At 43.6% G+C, this 14561-nt stretch overlaps 1 protein-coding gene across 1 annotated transcript in view; it reads right to left on the reverse strand.

The window, feature by feature from the left end:
* Nucleotides 1-14561, reverse strand: part of plxna3 (plexin A3) — a 177621-nt gene that overhangs the window by 62164 nt on the left and 100896 nt on the right. Inside the window, exon 7 of the mRNA XM_049582441.1 lies at nucleotides 6540-6680. Within this exon, the coding sequence (XP_049438398.1) occupies nucleotides 6540-6680 (141 nt within the window). The remainder of the gene's footprint in view (nucleotides 1-6539; nucleotides 6681-14561) is intronic.

Consider the following 14561-nt stretch of genomic DNA (forward strand, 5'->3'; position numbering starts at 1 on the left):
AACTGAAAACATGAAGGAGTCTTTGGCTTCAGCAACACTTCATATGTACATTTATTAAACCCAAGCTGATGTTTCTGTTGATCTCGTCTGCTCTGTTTGTTCCTGACTTGTCTCCACACTGTGAACTGCATTACCCATGCTGCATTTCACAAACGGACACAGAGGACAAACAGGAGAGTTTAAACTCAAGAGACGCTGAAGTCTGAGCTCTGACAGTACTGTGTCTCCTCAGAGGAAACTCAGAGTTCGATCAGCGTCTGCAGTTTGTTTAAAACGTCTGTAGAAACTCTGAAACAGAATCTCTGAACACATGGAGCCTCACTGAGAGACAAACAATCAAAGCACTAACACTAACAACTTTACCTTCCCTCAGTAAAAGCACGTCAGTGTACAATGCAGTTAAAGTATGTAAAGTGAGTGTTGTTATATCTGACATCATCATATGTTGTGACTCACGCATTAATGTAAAAACAGGATTTATTGCTGTAGCTGTTTGAGCTCATTTTGGTTTATTAACTAACGATTATTTTCTGCTTCGCGTCACATTTTGCTGCAGTAAAAACCATAAAAGTCGATGAACAGACTGGAGACTTTATGTCATGAGGTCAAACTGATGCTGACAAAGTTCTTCTTTGGTGAATTAATTTACAGGTGGAAAAAAAGGTCATAAATAATAATATAATATATTTGATCACAATAATGTCGTACGTTGGGTCGTCTGGTGATTCCCAGCCTCACGACTCATCAGCTACAAATCCATTATCTAAATAATACATGACATCATACAACATGTATTCTGACCGAGCCATCTGATTGGTCAACAAGACGTTTACAATGTGCTCAAATCAGCACACCTGGATCATCTCTACAAATATTACTCCGCCATCTCCATGGCAACATAACACCCAGAGCATAAACCAGAAGGATGCAAACCTGCTACAGAGACGATGGTTTTATTGTTGACCTGAGTTTGATGAACAGCTGGAGGAAGAGGAGGCTGATGATGATGCTTTGCTTCATACTGGACACACACATGATCTGTATGTGTTCATGTTTATGAGCCAAAACCTTCAGTAAAACTCTAAACAATGTAAATATCAGCACACTGCAAGTCAACGTTCGTTGAACTAATTTATCTGAAACATTTTTGTCCTTTATTTCAGATGAGCTGAAGAGCAAAAATCCTCCTGAAAATGTCTCATGAGGATATTTGGACAAATGTTCATGACAGTTTGTTTCTGCAGCTGTTTCAGTGACATCTATAAAATAATTCACTCAAATAAAACATTTCAGATTTTTAACTGAATCACTGCATCTGCAGAAATTCTCCAGCTTACTAATAAAGGCTCAGTGATTCATCAGATTAAATAAGTTAGTCTTATTTTTTATTCAATCAACTTTAATGAATGTAATTTGTGGTGCCGTTTGCTGCTCGACCGCCCGTCAGTGCAGGAGCCTCTCTGGAGTGCAGAGTATGACCACAGTTGTGGAGTTTGGAGATGATTACATCTATTTGTTTTTGTTGTTCATTTTGACTTCTAGACTTTCGGCGAGTGACTGGAAACCTCTGGCTACATCTGGTGTCCTCCACCAGCTGTGCCGCTGACACGGCTCTATATGAGCCTAAAACACACGTTGAGTTTGAGGATGTGATGTCTTTCATTACATACAGCAGTCTACTGATGGGGCTGACTCTTCTCCAGTTATTAGTCTGACCCCGTGTGTTTCCATGGAAACAGACAACAGTCACAAAGACTTTTATAGTTTGAAAGCTAACTGCTGCTCAGCATGATTGATTATTGATTTGATTATAGATTTTATTTTGGTGCTAATAGTTGTATAATCACAATATTACCCAGAAGGCTGTGCTTTAACATCACCTCAGTGATGCGTACGGACCTCGGCGCTGACCGCATCACTGTCGTGCTGCAAATTACTTTAAAGCTCACGCTCAGTGTCACACTGCTTAATTAAACATGTCCCATTATCAGCTGATTATTGATCAGCCTGTTACACGTCGTGCATCAGTATTACATCATCATCATTATTATTATCTTTCATAGGAAAGACTCTATATAACGTGATGACATCATCCTGACGCAGCTGACTCTATATAACGTGATGACATCATCCTGAGGCAGTTGACTCTATATAACGTGATGACATCATCCTGAGGCAGCTGACTCTATATAACGTGATGACATCATCCTGACGCAGCTGACTCTATATAACGTGATGACATCATCCTGAGGCAGCTGACTCTATATAACGTGATGACATCATCCTGAGGCAGCTGACTCTATATAACGTGATGACATCATCCTGAGGCAGCTGACTCTATATAACGTGATGACATCATCCTGAGGCAGCTGACTCTATATAACGTGATGACATCATCCTGAGGCAGCTGACTCTATATAACGTGATGACATCATCCTGACGCAGCTGACTCTATATAACGTGATGACATCATCCTGAGGCAGTTGACTCTATATAACGTGATGACATCATCCTGAGGCAGCTGACTCTATATAACGTGATGACATCATCCTGAGGCAGCTGACTCTATATAACGTGATGACATCATCCTGACGCAGCTGACTCTATATAACGTGATGACATCATCCTGAGGCAGTTGACTCTATATAACGTGATGACATCATCCTGAGGCAGCTGACTCTATATAACGTGATGACATCATCCTGAGACAGTTGACTCTATATAACGTGATGACATCATCCTGAGACAGTTGACTCTATATAACGTGATGACATCATCCTGAGGCAGCTGACTCTATATAACGTGATGACATCATCCTGAGACAGTTGACTCTATATAACGTGATGACATCATCCTGAGGCAGCTGACTCTATATAACGTGATGACATCATCCTGAGACAGTTGACTCTATATAACGTGATGACATCATCCTGAGGCAGCTGACTCTATATAACGTGATGACATCATCCTGAGACAGTTGACTCTATATAACGTGATGACATCATCCTGAGGCAGCTGACTCTATATAACGTGATGACATCATCCTGAGGCAGCTGACTCTATATAACGTGATGACATCATCCTGAGGCAGTTGACTCTATATAACGTGATGACATCATCCTGACGCAGCTGACTCTATATAACATGATGACATCATCCTGACGCAGTTGACTCTATATAACGTGATGACATCATCCTGACGCAGCTGACTCTATATAACGTGATGACATCATCCTGACGCAGCTGACATTTATTGGTTGATTGTAGTTCAGCTTTTAATATGTTGCAGCCACATCTTCTAATTAGCAGATGAAATGATTTTAATGTTCATCCTTTAATTATTAATTGGTACTTTTCGTTTTTAACAAATCGCAGACAGCGGGTCAGTGTCAATGGAACTTTATCTGACACTAAAACTCTGAGCACAGGTGCACCACAGGGATGCGTGAGTTCACCGGTTCTGTTCACTCTGTACACAGATGCGCGTAGAAGCTTTTATACAAACAGTCACATCATTAAAGGTATAATATGTAGTGTTTCCACATAAAAATGTCTAAAAACGACTAAACCAATATTATATATTTTGTTTAGTTGTGTACTTTGATTATCAGAAATGTTTCCAACAATTTTTCAAACACAGATAAATATGAAATATTAATAAAAGTTACGGACCGTGTCATTAGGTCGCATGTCAATGGCGACGTAACTCCAGTTACCATAGCCATTAAATGAAGGAGAAGAGGAAGCAGCAGACCGGATGAGACGTCAGAGAATGAACGTTACTGTTGCTAGGCTAAGCTAACTCGTCATGGATCATGATTATGCATTGACGGTTGCTGCACCTTCTGACACCAAAGCTGTCCCGGTAAACAAGCCGGTAAAACGGAAACGTACGGGTCAACCAAGCGATCCCAGAAGAATTTGGGATAAGAAGAGAGCTAAATCAAGGATTAATATTGGTGTGGCCTTTCCGAGATGGAGAGAGCTTCATGGAAATCTAGGACTACAATTCGACGCAGACCTTGCGTGTGTTCTACTAGACAGGTCAGCAAACATCTGGCTGATGTTATCGAAATATTAATCATTTCCACCAGTGTACTGCAAGCACTGCTGCTGGCCGGGGCACCAGCTCTCCGGCCAGCAGCAGGTCTGTATCTGATATATGACTACAACTCCCATGATCCCACGCTACTTCGTGATGTCATCCAATGCCGTCTTCTGTTATTGCTTTGGTTTGAGACCCCTAGCGGCAGAAAATTACATATTGCACGTTTAAGTTCTCAGACGACACTGCAATCGTATCTCTGTTGAAAAAGAATCATGATATATCTGACTACCTTTTGGAAATTCAGAGGTTTGTTGAGCGGTGCGATGATAACCACCTCATTCTGAATGTGAATAAGACTGAAGAAATGGTGTTCGACCCTCGAGGAGTGGGTGACCACAGGCCACTGCCCAGGTGCAGTCACACAAGTATCTGGGTGTCTTTATTGACAACGCACTCACCTGGAGCACACACGTGGACAGCCTCTGTTGCAGACTACAGCAACGGCTGCATTTTCTACGTCGTCTGAGAATTCATGGTGTTGATCAAAGATTTATGTTGATTTTTTATAAGGCAGTCTGACAAAAGTCTGATCAGGTATAGCATCACAGATGTTCACACATTGCTGCTTTTCCTATGAAAGATAATAATAATGATGATGATGTAATACTGATGCACGACCTCTCTGTGCAGCTAAAGAACAAACTGTTTCAGCTAATTCATGCTGCTGGAAAAATTATTGGTGTTAAAGAGCACTTCTCCATTCAGAGCATTTATGAACAGGCCACTCTGCAACAAGCAAATAAAATTATCTGTGATCCATCACACATCATGCATGGCGAGTATGAGCTGCTACCATCTGGTAGAAGGGTTAGAGCTCCTCACTGCAGACTGAACAGATTTAAAAACTTGTTTGTTCCTGTGTCAATAAAGCTGGTAAACAGGTCAGATAAGACCAGAGCTCAGATGACTTGCGTTTGTTTGCTTTGCACAGGTTAGGATTTTTAACTTATTATAATTTTAGCATTTTATTAGCCCTGTTAGCTGTTATTTATTCATTCTTTTATTTATTCATTTCTTAATTCACCATGTTTCTTGCACTTTTCAGCACCTTGTATGATATGGAACGCGCATATCTGTTGTATGTTTGGTATTGTGTTGTATTGTATTGTATGTTCTGTGTTGTGGCTGCAGCATGGGCGAACGGCCCAGAACAAATTTCTCACTTTGTGAGACAATAAAGTTAATCTTGAATCTTGACTCGATATAATGTGATGACATCATCCTGACACAGCTGACTCTGTACATTACATCATGACCTGCTAAGCTTCATCCTGCAGTTCTACACTACATGGCCAGAAGTTTGTGGACACCGCAGGTGGAAACAGATTTGTGACACACAGACAGTTTTAACTGGAACAAAAACATGTTCTGTATGATACACAGTCCCAGACGTGACCACAGCAACTAAACACACGTATGACTGATGCTTTATGATGAATTCAGTCCATCACATCAGACTAACACACACAGACATACGTGTGCAGGAGCAAAAACATCAGATTCAGTGACACCTCGCTGACATCTGACAGCTGTTTACTGACATCACACATAAAATATGAATGACATCTGAACGACCAACAAAACACACACATCTGAATATCTACATGTTTCTGTGTGTGTGTGTGTGTGTGTGTGTGTGTGTGTCGTCAGCTGCACAGGAACTCGCGCTGCTTCCTCTCAACGGTACAATCAGAGTTTTAACATGGGACACACACTCACTCAGAAACAGTGTGTATCGTGGTGCCGGCTGAGCGATATTCACATTCACAACTTCCTGTCTGCAGATGTTAAAACAACAGAATTCCTAAACACACACACACACACACACACACAGTGTCACCTGATCCAGTTCACCTCCTGAGTTTTGTCCAAATGTCTCAGTTCAGTCCGTTAACTTTCACCATGTCACAAATATTATTAATGTGTATTTTTTAAAAGAGCTCAGAATCTGCATGTTCTCCTCCTCTGCACCGCGGACACGGAACAATCTTGTAGAATGTAGAATTTAAGAGCGTGGTGACGGAAACATCATGAGCTCGTGTTCTTGAGAAGTTTCAAAAGTTGTTTTATTGTGGAGTTTTGTATCATTGTTGCACTGAATGTGTTTTGGGACTTCCTGAGTGAATAAAATAAAATAAAATAAAGTCAGAAGTCTTTTTTTGGTTTGTCAAGAAAAAAAAAATCAAAGTCAGATTTTCTATTTGAAACCTGCTGATTAAACTCAGCGAGGTGTTTCATGTATTGACTTTTTCTTTATAGAAAAAAGTTTTCAGATTTAAGTTGAAGCAGTGAAATATTCAGATTTATATTCAGAATATAAATAACGATCCATTTACCATCAGCGACCGTACTGGCAGACGTGTGACAAACATTAAACATACATTTCTGCTTACGTGTGTGTGTGTGTGTGTGTGTGTGTGTGTGCGCTCACCTGTCTGTCACTCAGCAGGTAGATGTACTGATGGTCTGGACTGAACACCATGTCTCTCAGGATCGGCTTCCCTTCCACCACCGTCACCGTCTCATACAGCAAAGCATTCTGGGCCGGCGGTGGAATCCCATCCACACGGATCTGAAACACACACACACAGGAAAACAAACTGTTAGCCTGATGCTAAAAGTCCCATTGAACACTATGAGGGATGCTAACACGCTGCAGGATCTTCATAAACTCTGAACACACACTTGCTCACTTCATGAGGCTCTCACTCTGCGGCCACACCAGAGACTAACACACCACAAAACGTCCATTCAGGATCTGTAAATTTTGCTTCTTTATAGATCACAGGTGAAAACAAACCTCAGAATATAAAACTTAACATTTCTACAAAAGGGTTTGGTCTTCTGGAAAATTCAGCTTGAGTAGCAGCCACCTGTCATAAATCATGGAACAGATTTTACATAAAAACTTTACCAGTTGTAGAAACTTTTCCAAACAAATCACCAACAGCCTGCGACCAGCACATCAGCTGCGTCATTAAGGAGATAATGATCCAGCTTCAACAGAGCCTTCTCCACTGACCACACAACACAACATCTGTAACCATGGTAACCGTACACATCAGAGCTTGTGACAGCTGCAGCATCGGAAAGACAAAATAAAAATGTGCAAAGAAAACAAGTAACTTCGCAGATTTCATCACAACGTTCAGCTGTTGTCCGTCGGCCTGATGTTGCAGCCCGAATTAAAACAACAAATAAAACACAGCTGAGAGAAAAACAGGAACATCTGAACAGGACCAAAAGCAGACAGCTGATACAAAACAACGCTCAGCAGACAATCAGCACAAACATTAACTCGCTTCATGAACAGCAGACAGGTGAAATCCTGAAGGGCCAAACTGACAAACGCAGACAAAAAGCCGAGCAGACGAGAGCGGACGGCGCTGACGTGCAGCGGCGACGCATGGTGGCAGGTCTCCTTGTTTTTCAGCCAAGTTTTAAGATTCTTTGAGGCAAAATTTAATTTCATGCATCTGATGTTTCCCCCTCTGTTCTGCTGACACTGCTCCTGCAGTGTCGACTGTCTGGGACCCCTGGAAGGGGCCCCTGACCTTTGTTGGGTCGACTCTGGTCACTGTATGGTAGAATGTAGTGTTTTAAATCCTCTTTAAGGTCATATTAAATTCACCTAAAGTAAAGTGAAAGCTGTTTCATTACATGTGCAGACATAGTCTCATTTAAAAGGTAACAATCTGAAGTTTTTCTCCAACAGTCAGAATCACTGGGAGAACTGGGAGAACTGGGAGGTGTCAGCTGGAAAACACAACGGGACCATATCATGAAGCCTCAAGATCAAAATAGAAAACAATATCACAGAGAATAGGGATGTCCGATCCTTGGATCGCGTAACGGCGCCGATCACGTTATTTTTACAAAATCGGAATCGGTAATAAAAGATCGGAGGAATCAAAACAACAAAAATGGCCATGTTTTTCATTTGTGTTGTTCAGTGTTGCTTCCGCTTTCCAATGTATAATACTTTCAAACTGCTGACATTTTCGCTGGTGTTAGCATGCTAGCTGTCCATGCCAAAACAAGTTACCTGCCTGAACGTCACTCGCCCGCCTGCCCAACATTAACACGCTCATTTCGACACTCCTTTACGACAGGGCCTGCTGTACATGAGTGTGTCTACGTTGGGCAGGCGGGTGAGTTGAGATGAGCAGCTAGTAACGCTAGCAAAACATCAACAATATGGAACTTGTATGCACTGGAAGGCGAAGGCAGCACAACAGCCACTTGCAAAATGTGCAAGTCTAGCGTTTCGCAATTTGATACGCCATCTGGAAAGAAAACATCTGTCACAGCATGCCGAGTTCGAGGCAGCAAGTAAAAAGCCACAGAACCAACTGACATTGGCGAAGGCTTTGGAAAGGAAAGAGAAATTTCCCCAGGACCACGATGAAGCCAAAAAGATCACAGCCAAGATAAACAAACCTTACGGGACAACTTGGATGCATTCTTTTGTTTTTCTTTCTTAATGCTTTGCAAAGTATCGGATCGGACTCAGTTTCAAAATAAAGGACTCGGTATCAGATCGGATGCAAAACAAATGTGATCGGGACATCTCTAACAGAGAATCAACACAGGCTTTTCTGAGGTTTTGTCTTCATCAAAAAAAGAGGTTAAAACAATGAACTGAATGATTCTGAGTGAAAAACTGATCAACACAGACAGAGATGTGTCTTCAGGAGCTCACTGTGTAAAAAACACCTGGAGAAAACATAAACTGATCAGAGACGACAGAGGAGTCGTTAGTTCATCATGTCTGTACATGTGTAACCGTCTGTGGGACAGTAAGGGGTTAAAATCTGCTGTGGAGTGTCTCTGACTACAACACCCATCAGCCACCGGGTGAGGATGGCCAATCCCTGGCTCTTTAACTAGCTTGAAACTACAGGAAGTGTCAGTGATGTACGTTCCTTCAGCTCAGGCTCTGATTGGCTCTTACGGCAGGACTCAAATAAGCAAATTGTTTTTATGTGAAAACCTTTTGATACGTTAAGACAGACAGATATTATAATAATAATGATATTAATAATGATAATAATAATAATTGATAATAAGTAAGAACAGTCACGTTAAACAGGGATTAAATTAATAAACAGTTTTTATACGAATCATTCGTCGCACTCTTGTCAGTTTATGAACAATATTACTGACACTGCCCCCGAGTGGAGAGGAGGGATGCTGGTGATGATGATGATGATGATGATGATGATGATGAGAGCGTGTGATGTTAAACACAGCAGAGGGCTGACGACGAGGAGACGAGCAGCCTGTTTGAAAATGTGGAGCGACTAAAATAAGATTCCCCAAATCTCCCCAAACCTCCCGCCCCCCCTCGTCTGACCCAGAAAAACACCACAGAGGAAGAGGAGGAGGAAGAGGAGGGGGGAGGAAAGGGAGGAAGAGACAGAGCATTGAGGACAGAAGGGAGGGAGGAAACAGAGATGAAAGAAGGAGAAAATAGGAAGGAAGGAGGTGGGATACACTTTTTCTTTCATCCCACCTCCTTCCTTGAGAAGGAAGCAAAGGAGGAAGGACAGAAGGAAGGGAACAAAAGAGTGAAAAGAGAGAGGGGAGATGAGAGGATGATGCAGAGAAGGAAAGGAGGACAGAAGATGACTAGGTGAGAGGAAAGAAAGACGGATTTAAGGATGGAAGGAGGGACAAAAGAAAGCGGTAAGAGATGAGGAAAGGAAGTAAGGATAGTCAGGAGGAAGGAAGGAAAGAGAGCAAGGGAAGGGGAGGGGGTGAAGAAGAAAAGAGAACGAGAGAGATGGAGGAAGTAAAGATGAAAGAAGGACAGAAGAAAAGACGCTAAGGAGAATACATGAGATGAATGAGGGAAGGATAGAAGGTAGGAAGGGAGGAAAGAAGGGAGGAATACATGGAATAAAAGAAAGACGGCAAGAGGGAAGGAAGGAAGGAGGTGGAGAGAAAAGGAGAGATAAAAGAAAGAGAGGAGGAAGGATGCACTGTGGGACAGGAGAAAGGGAAAGGACAGAAGGTAGGAGTGAAGGAAGGAAGGAAGGAAAGAGAGTGGAGGAGAAATGATAGAAGATAAAAAACAAAGAAAGATGAAGAAAGCCGAGCGAAGGATGAAGGAGGAGTGTGTGTAGTTCTCTCAGTGTGTTAATTAGCTGTCTGCTCGTTAAGCAGCCGAGCTTAATTAGAGCTGACGAGCTACACACACACACACACACACACACACACACACACACACACACACACACTGATGAGGCAGCAGGTCTGACTCACAACGGAACCCACAGTTACACAATCCTGTTTCACGGACAGACACACACACACACACACACACACACACACAGAGCAGCAGAGCGAGGGAGGAGACGTTAAAGTAGGACACTGCAGCAGACAGCGAATGCAACACACACAGAAATCTGAGCTATAGAAACGTATTTAAAGTTGTGATCCGTCAGATTCAAACGGTGAGTCGATGTCACAAACGCTGAATTTTCACAAACATCAAACGCTTCAGTAAAAATCTGCAGGTTTATTTCCTGACGTCTGATTCGTCACCAGGAAACAGGAAGGAGCAGAAAAAGCCAAATACTGATGAGTTTGTTTCTGAGTCGTCACAGTCACACAGCTGCAGAGCTCTTCTTCTTTTAAGATTATTTTTATGTTGTTTTTTACTGCCTTTATTAGATCGGACAGGGTGAGCAGGGGGGACGTAGCAAAGGGCTGCAGGTCGGAATCAAACCCACGACCAACAGGGTGGCCGCTCGACCGAGTGAGCTCCTGGGTGCCCCGGAGTTGTTCTTCTTTTCAAGAGCTGAACACATGCTGCGTTTTCTGCGCCCTCAAATTCATTGTTCTCAATGCAGATGCACTGTAGAGGCGCTAAAACGCCAGAGCGACACCAGAGTGACACTAGAGCGACACTAGAGCGACACCAGAGCGACACTAGAACACTAGAACAACACTAGAGCGACACCAGAGCGACACTAGAGCGACACTAGAGAGACACCAGAGTGACACTAGAGCGACACCAGAGCGACACCAGAGTGACACTAGAGCGACACCAGAGCAACACTAGTGCAACACTAGAACAACACTAGAGAGACACCAGAGTGACACTTGAGCGACACCATAGCGACACCAGAGTGACACTAGAGCGACACCAGAGCAACACTAGTGCAACACTAGAACAACACTAGAGAGACACCAGAGTGACACTTGAGCGACACCATAGCGACACCAGAGTGACACTAGAGCGACACCAGAGCAACACTAGAGAGACACCAGAGTGACACTAGAGCAACCCTAGAGCGACACCAGAGCAACACTAGAGAGACACCAGAGTGACACTAGAGCAACACTAGAGCGACACCAGAGTGACACTAGAGTGACACCAGAGCGACGCAAGAGCGACACTAGAACAACACTAGAGCAACACTAGAGCGACACCAGAGCGACACTAGAGTGACACTAGAGTGACACCAGAGCGATGCAAGAGCAACACTAGAGCGACACCAGAGCGACACTAGAGAGACACCAGAGTGACACTAGAGTGACACCAGAGCGATGCAAGAGCAACACTAGAGCGACACCAGAGCGACACTAGAGAGACACCAGAGTGACACTAGAGTGACACCAGAGCAACACTAGAGAGACACCAGAGTGACACTAGAGTGACACCAGAGCGACGCAAGAGCAACACTAGAACAACACTAGAGCGACACTAGAGTGACACCAGAGTGACACTAGAACAAAACTAAAGCAACACCAGAGCGACACTAGAACAACACTAGAGTGACACCAGAGTGACACCAGAGCGACACCAGAGCAACACTAGAGCGACACCAGAGCGACACCAGAGTGACACTAGAACAAAACTAAAGCAACACCAGAGCAACACTAGAACAACACTAGAGTGACACCAGAGTGACACCAGAGCGACACCAGAGCAACACTAGAGCGACACCACAGCGACACCAGAGTGACACCAGAGCGACACCAGAGTGACACTAGAACAAAACTAAAGCAACACCAGAGCAACACTAGAACAACACTAGAGTGACACCAGAGTGACACCAGAGCGACACCAGAGCAACACTAGAGCGACACCAGAGTGACACCAGAGTGACACTAGAACAAAACTAAAGCAACACCAGAGCAACACTAGAACAACACTAGAGGGACACCAGAGTGACACCAGAGCGACACCAGAGCAACACTAGAGCGACGCAAGAGCAACACTAGAGCGACACCAGAACGACACTAGAGCGACACGCATGTGTTCCTGTGCACCTATTTTTCAAGGCGTGACGGCTGCACCTTGAGATAAAATGAGTTCAACACCACGTCATCTGATGAGGACCAACCAATCACAGCCCAAAGATATCTTTCCTTCATCAGTAAATATCAGCGTGTGATAAATATGGAAGAGAAGTTGATGTCGAGCTGTCATAGCGCTGTGTTTGTGTTGCTACGCGCCTCGTGTTTCTGCACTCTAGGCGCTCGGAACTCCTCCAGTTGAAAAAACTTCATGTCAGAGCAAAATACCGCCCCACGTCATCTCTGCTTTTTTCCCACTGTCCAGTGGGATGATTTGAGAGGCGGGGCTTCTGTGGTGGTCACGACAACAAGGCCCAATCCCAATACCCCCCCTTGCCCTCTATCCCTTGGCCCTCAAAATGAAGCAACGGGGGGTAGGGGTTGAAATCTTTCCCTAGGAATTAGGACACCACCGTATGTAACTATTTTAAACAGGAAGCTGTGAGCCATCTACATTTCCTACCGGCATCTACAATAGAGTTTCCGGTTGAGTTCATCCTACCGATTGCGTTTGCCACATTCATCATGCTTCATTTGATGAATGACAGACAACAGGGGATTTCTGCTAGCTAGCTAGCTAACCAGCTAACATTACGAGGCAGCATAGTTATACTAGCTGGCGTGTTATCATAATGTGAAAAGTCCGACAATTTTGCAGAACAGGACAGATGACAGACGCCAGATAGTGTGAGCTAGCTAGCTAGCTAACAAGCAACCTGACGATGGTAACGTTAGCTATGTATGAACTTTTTTCTCTGTCTCTTGTTCGGTGGTAGCCATGGTGATGTCTACCCCTCAAGTCTGAAGTCCCTCGCTCCAAAGGGCTAGTTTCATACCCACTACCCCTCGTTATGCCCCCTACCCCTACACGCAAAAAGGAATTGGGACACCCCTACCCCTCGAGGGAACGTGCAAATGTAGGGGTAGGGCTAAGGGGGGTGTTGGGACAGGCCCAAGTTTACAGCTGGTAAACAATGGAAGAAAAACTGGTGGTAGTGGTTGCTGGATACCCAGAGCTATACGACTTTACAAACCACAGTTAGCATCTCAGATTTCACTTCATCCCATTCACTGTGTCTCTTGATGTTTCAAAGCCAGGACCAGAGTCCTTTTACAAATCTGTCCGTTTAGACTCTTTCTTTCGTTGTGGCAAAAACACTTCTAAAAAATAAGACTCGACACATTTCATACGAAAGGATTTGGTGTTTTGGAAAATTCAGCTCGTGGGTTGTCGACCAAACAAGTCTCATATTTGAATCAAATGTAAAATCTTACATTAGATCGGCAGCAGGTTTTTGGGCGAACACACACACAGTTTTATTTCGGAGGGAATCCAGCTGGAGGCTGGTCTGTAGCGTGTACGTGGCTCAGCTCAGTAAGCTGTGAGGATTTTAAGACATGAACGGTTAATGTGAACAGAGAAATATAATTTAGATGAAATGTAGTGTGGATTATCTCTCAGTGTATAAACTGTTGGGTGTTTACAGATCAGGTTTCCTTCAGTTTGTGTTTCAGACAAATGTCTCTGCTCACAACAACACACTCAACCACATCATGAAAACACATTTAATTCAACTGAGTTTCACCAAATCTGCCACAACAGAAGCCCGAGTGTTAACACAAGGATCTCTGGTGACTCAGACGTGGTTTCACTGAACGCCACGAAGAAGAAAAACAAGAGAAGAAACAAGAGAAGAAGAGAAAATAGAAACAGAACAAGGAAGCATGAAGAAGAAGAGTGGAGTGACAGAGTGATAGAGGAAGTGACCTCTGACCTGTGAGTCCCGGCCGGGATTCAAACACCTGCTTTGTTCTGCACACAGCCTGAGGATGCGCGCACACACACACACACACACACACACACACACACACACACACTCTGACATGTGACCTTTAACCTCTCACCCTGAGACACACAATCCGTCTGCTGTCTGTGTGATGTACATTGTGTGTGTGTGTGTGTGCGCTGACAGACACACTCTCTCTGTCAGATCAAACCTGAGGGTTTCATTAACAGGATCATGTGACGATAACAAACTGAACGCTGCAGCTGCTCGTCACGTCTCAACACAAGAAACTAATTCTGATTTTGACACATGAAACATTTGAAGAGTAAAATCTGATGTTTGTAGTTTATAAACAG

The sequence above is a fragment of the Epinephelus fuscoguttatus genome, linkage group LG7 (assembly GCF_011397635.1).
Source record: "Epinephelus fuscoguttatus linkage group LG7, E.fuscoguttatus.final_Chr_v1".
Taxonomy (NCBI): domain Eukaryota; kingdom Metazoa; phylum Chordata; class Actinopteri; order Perciformes; family Serranidae; genus Epinephelus; species Epinephelus fuscoguttatus.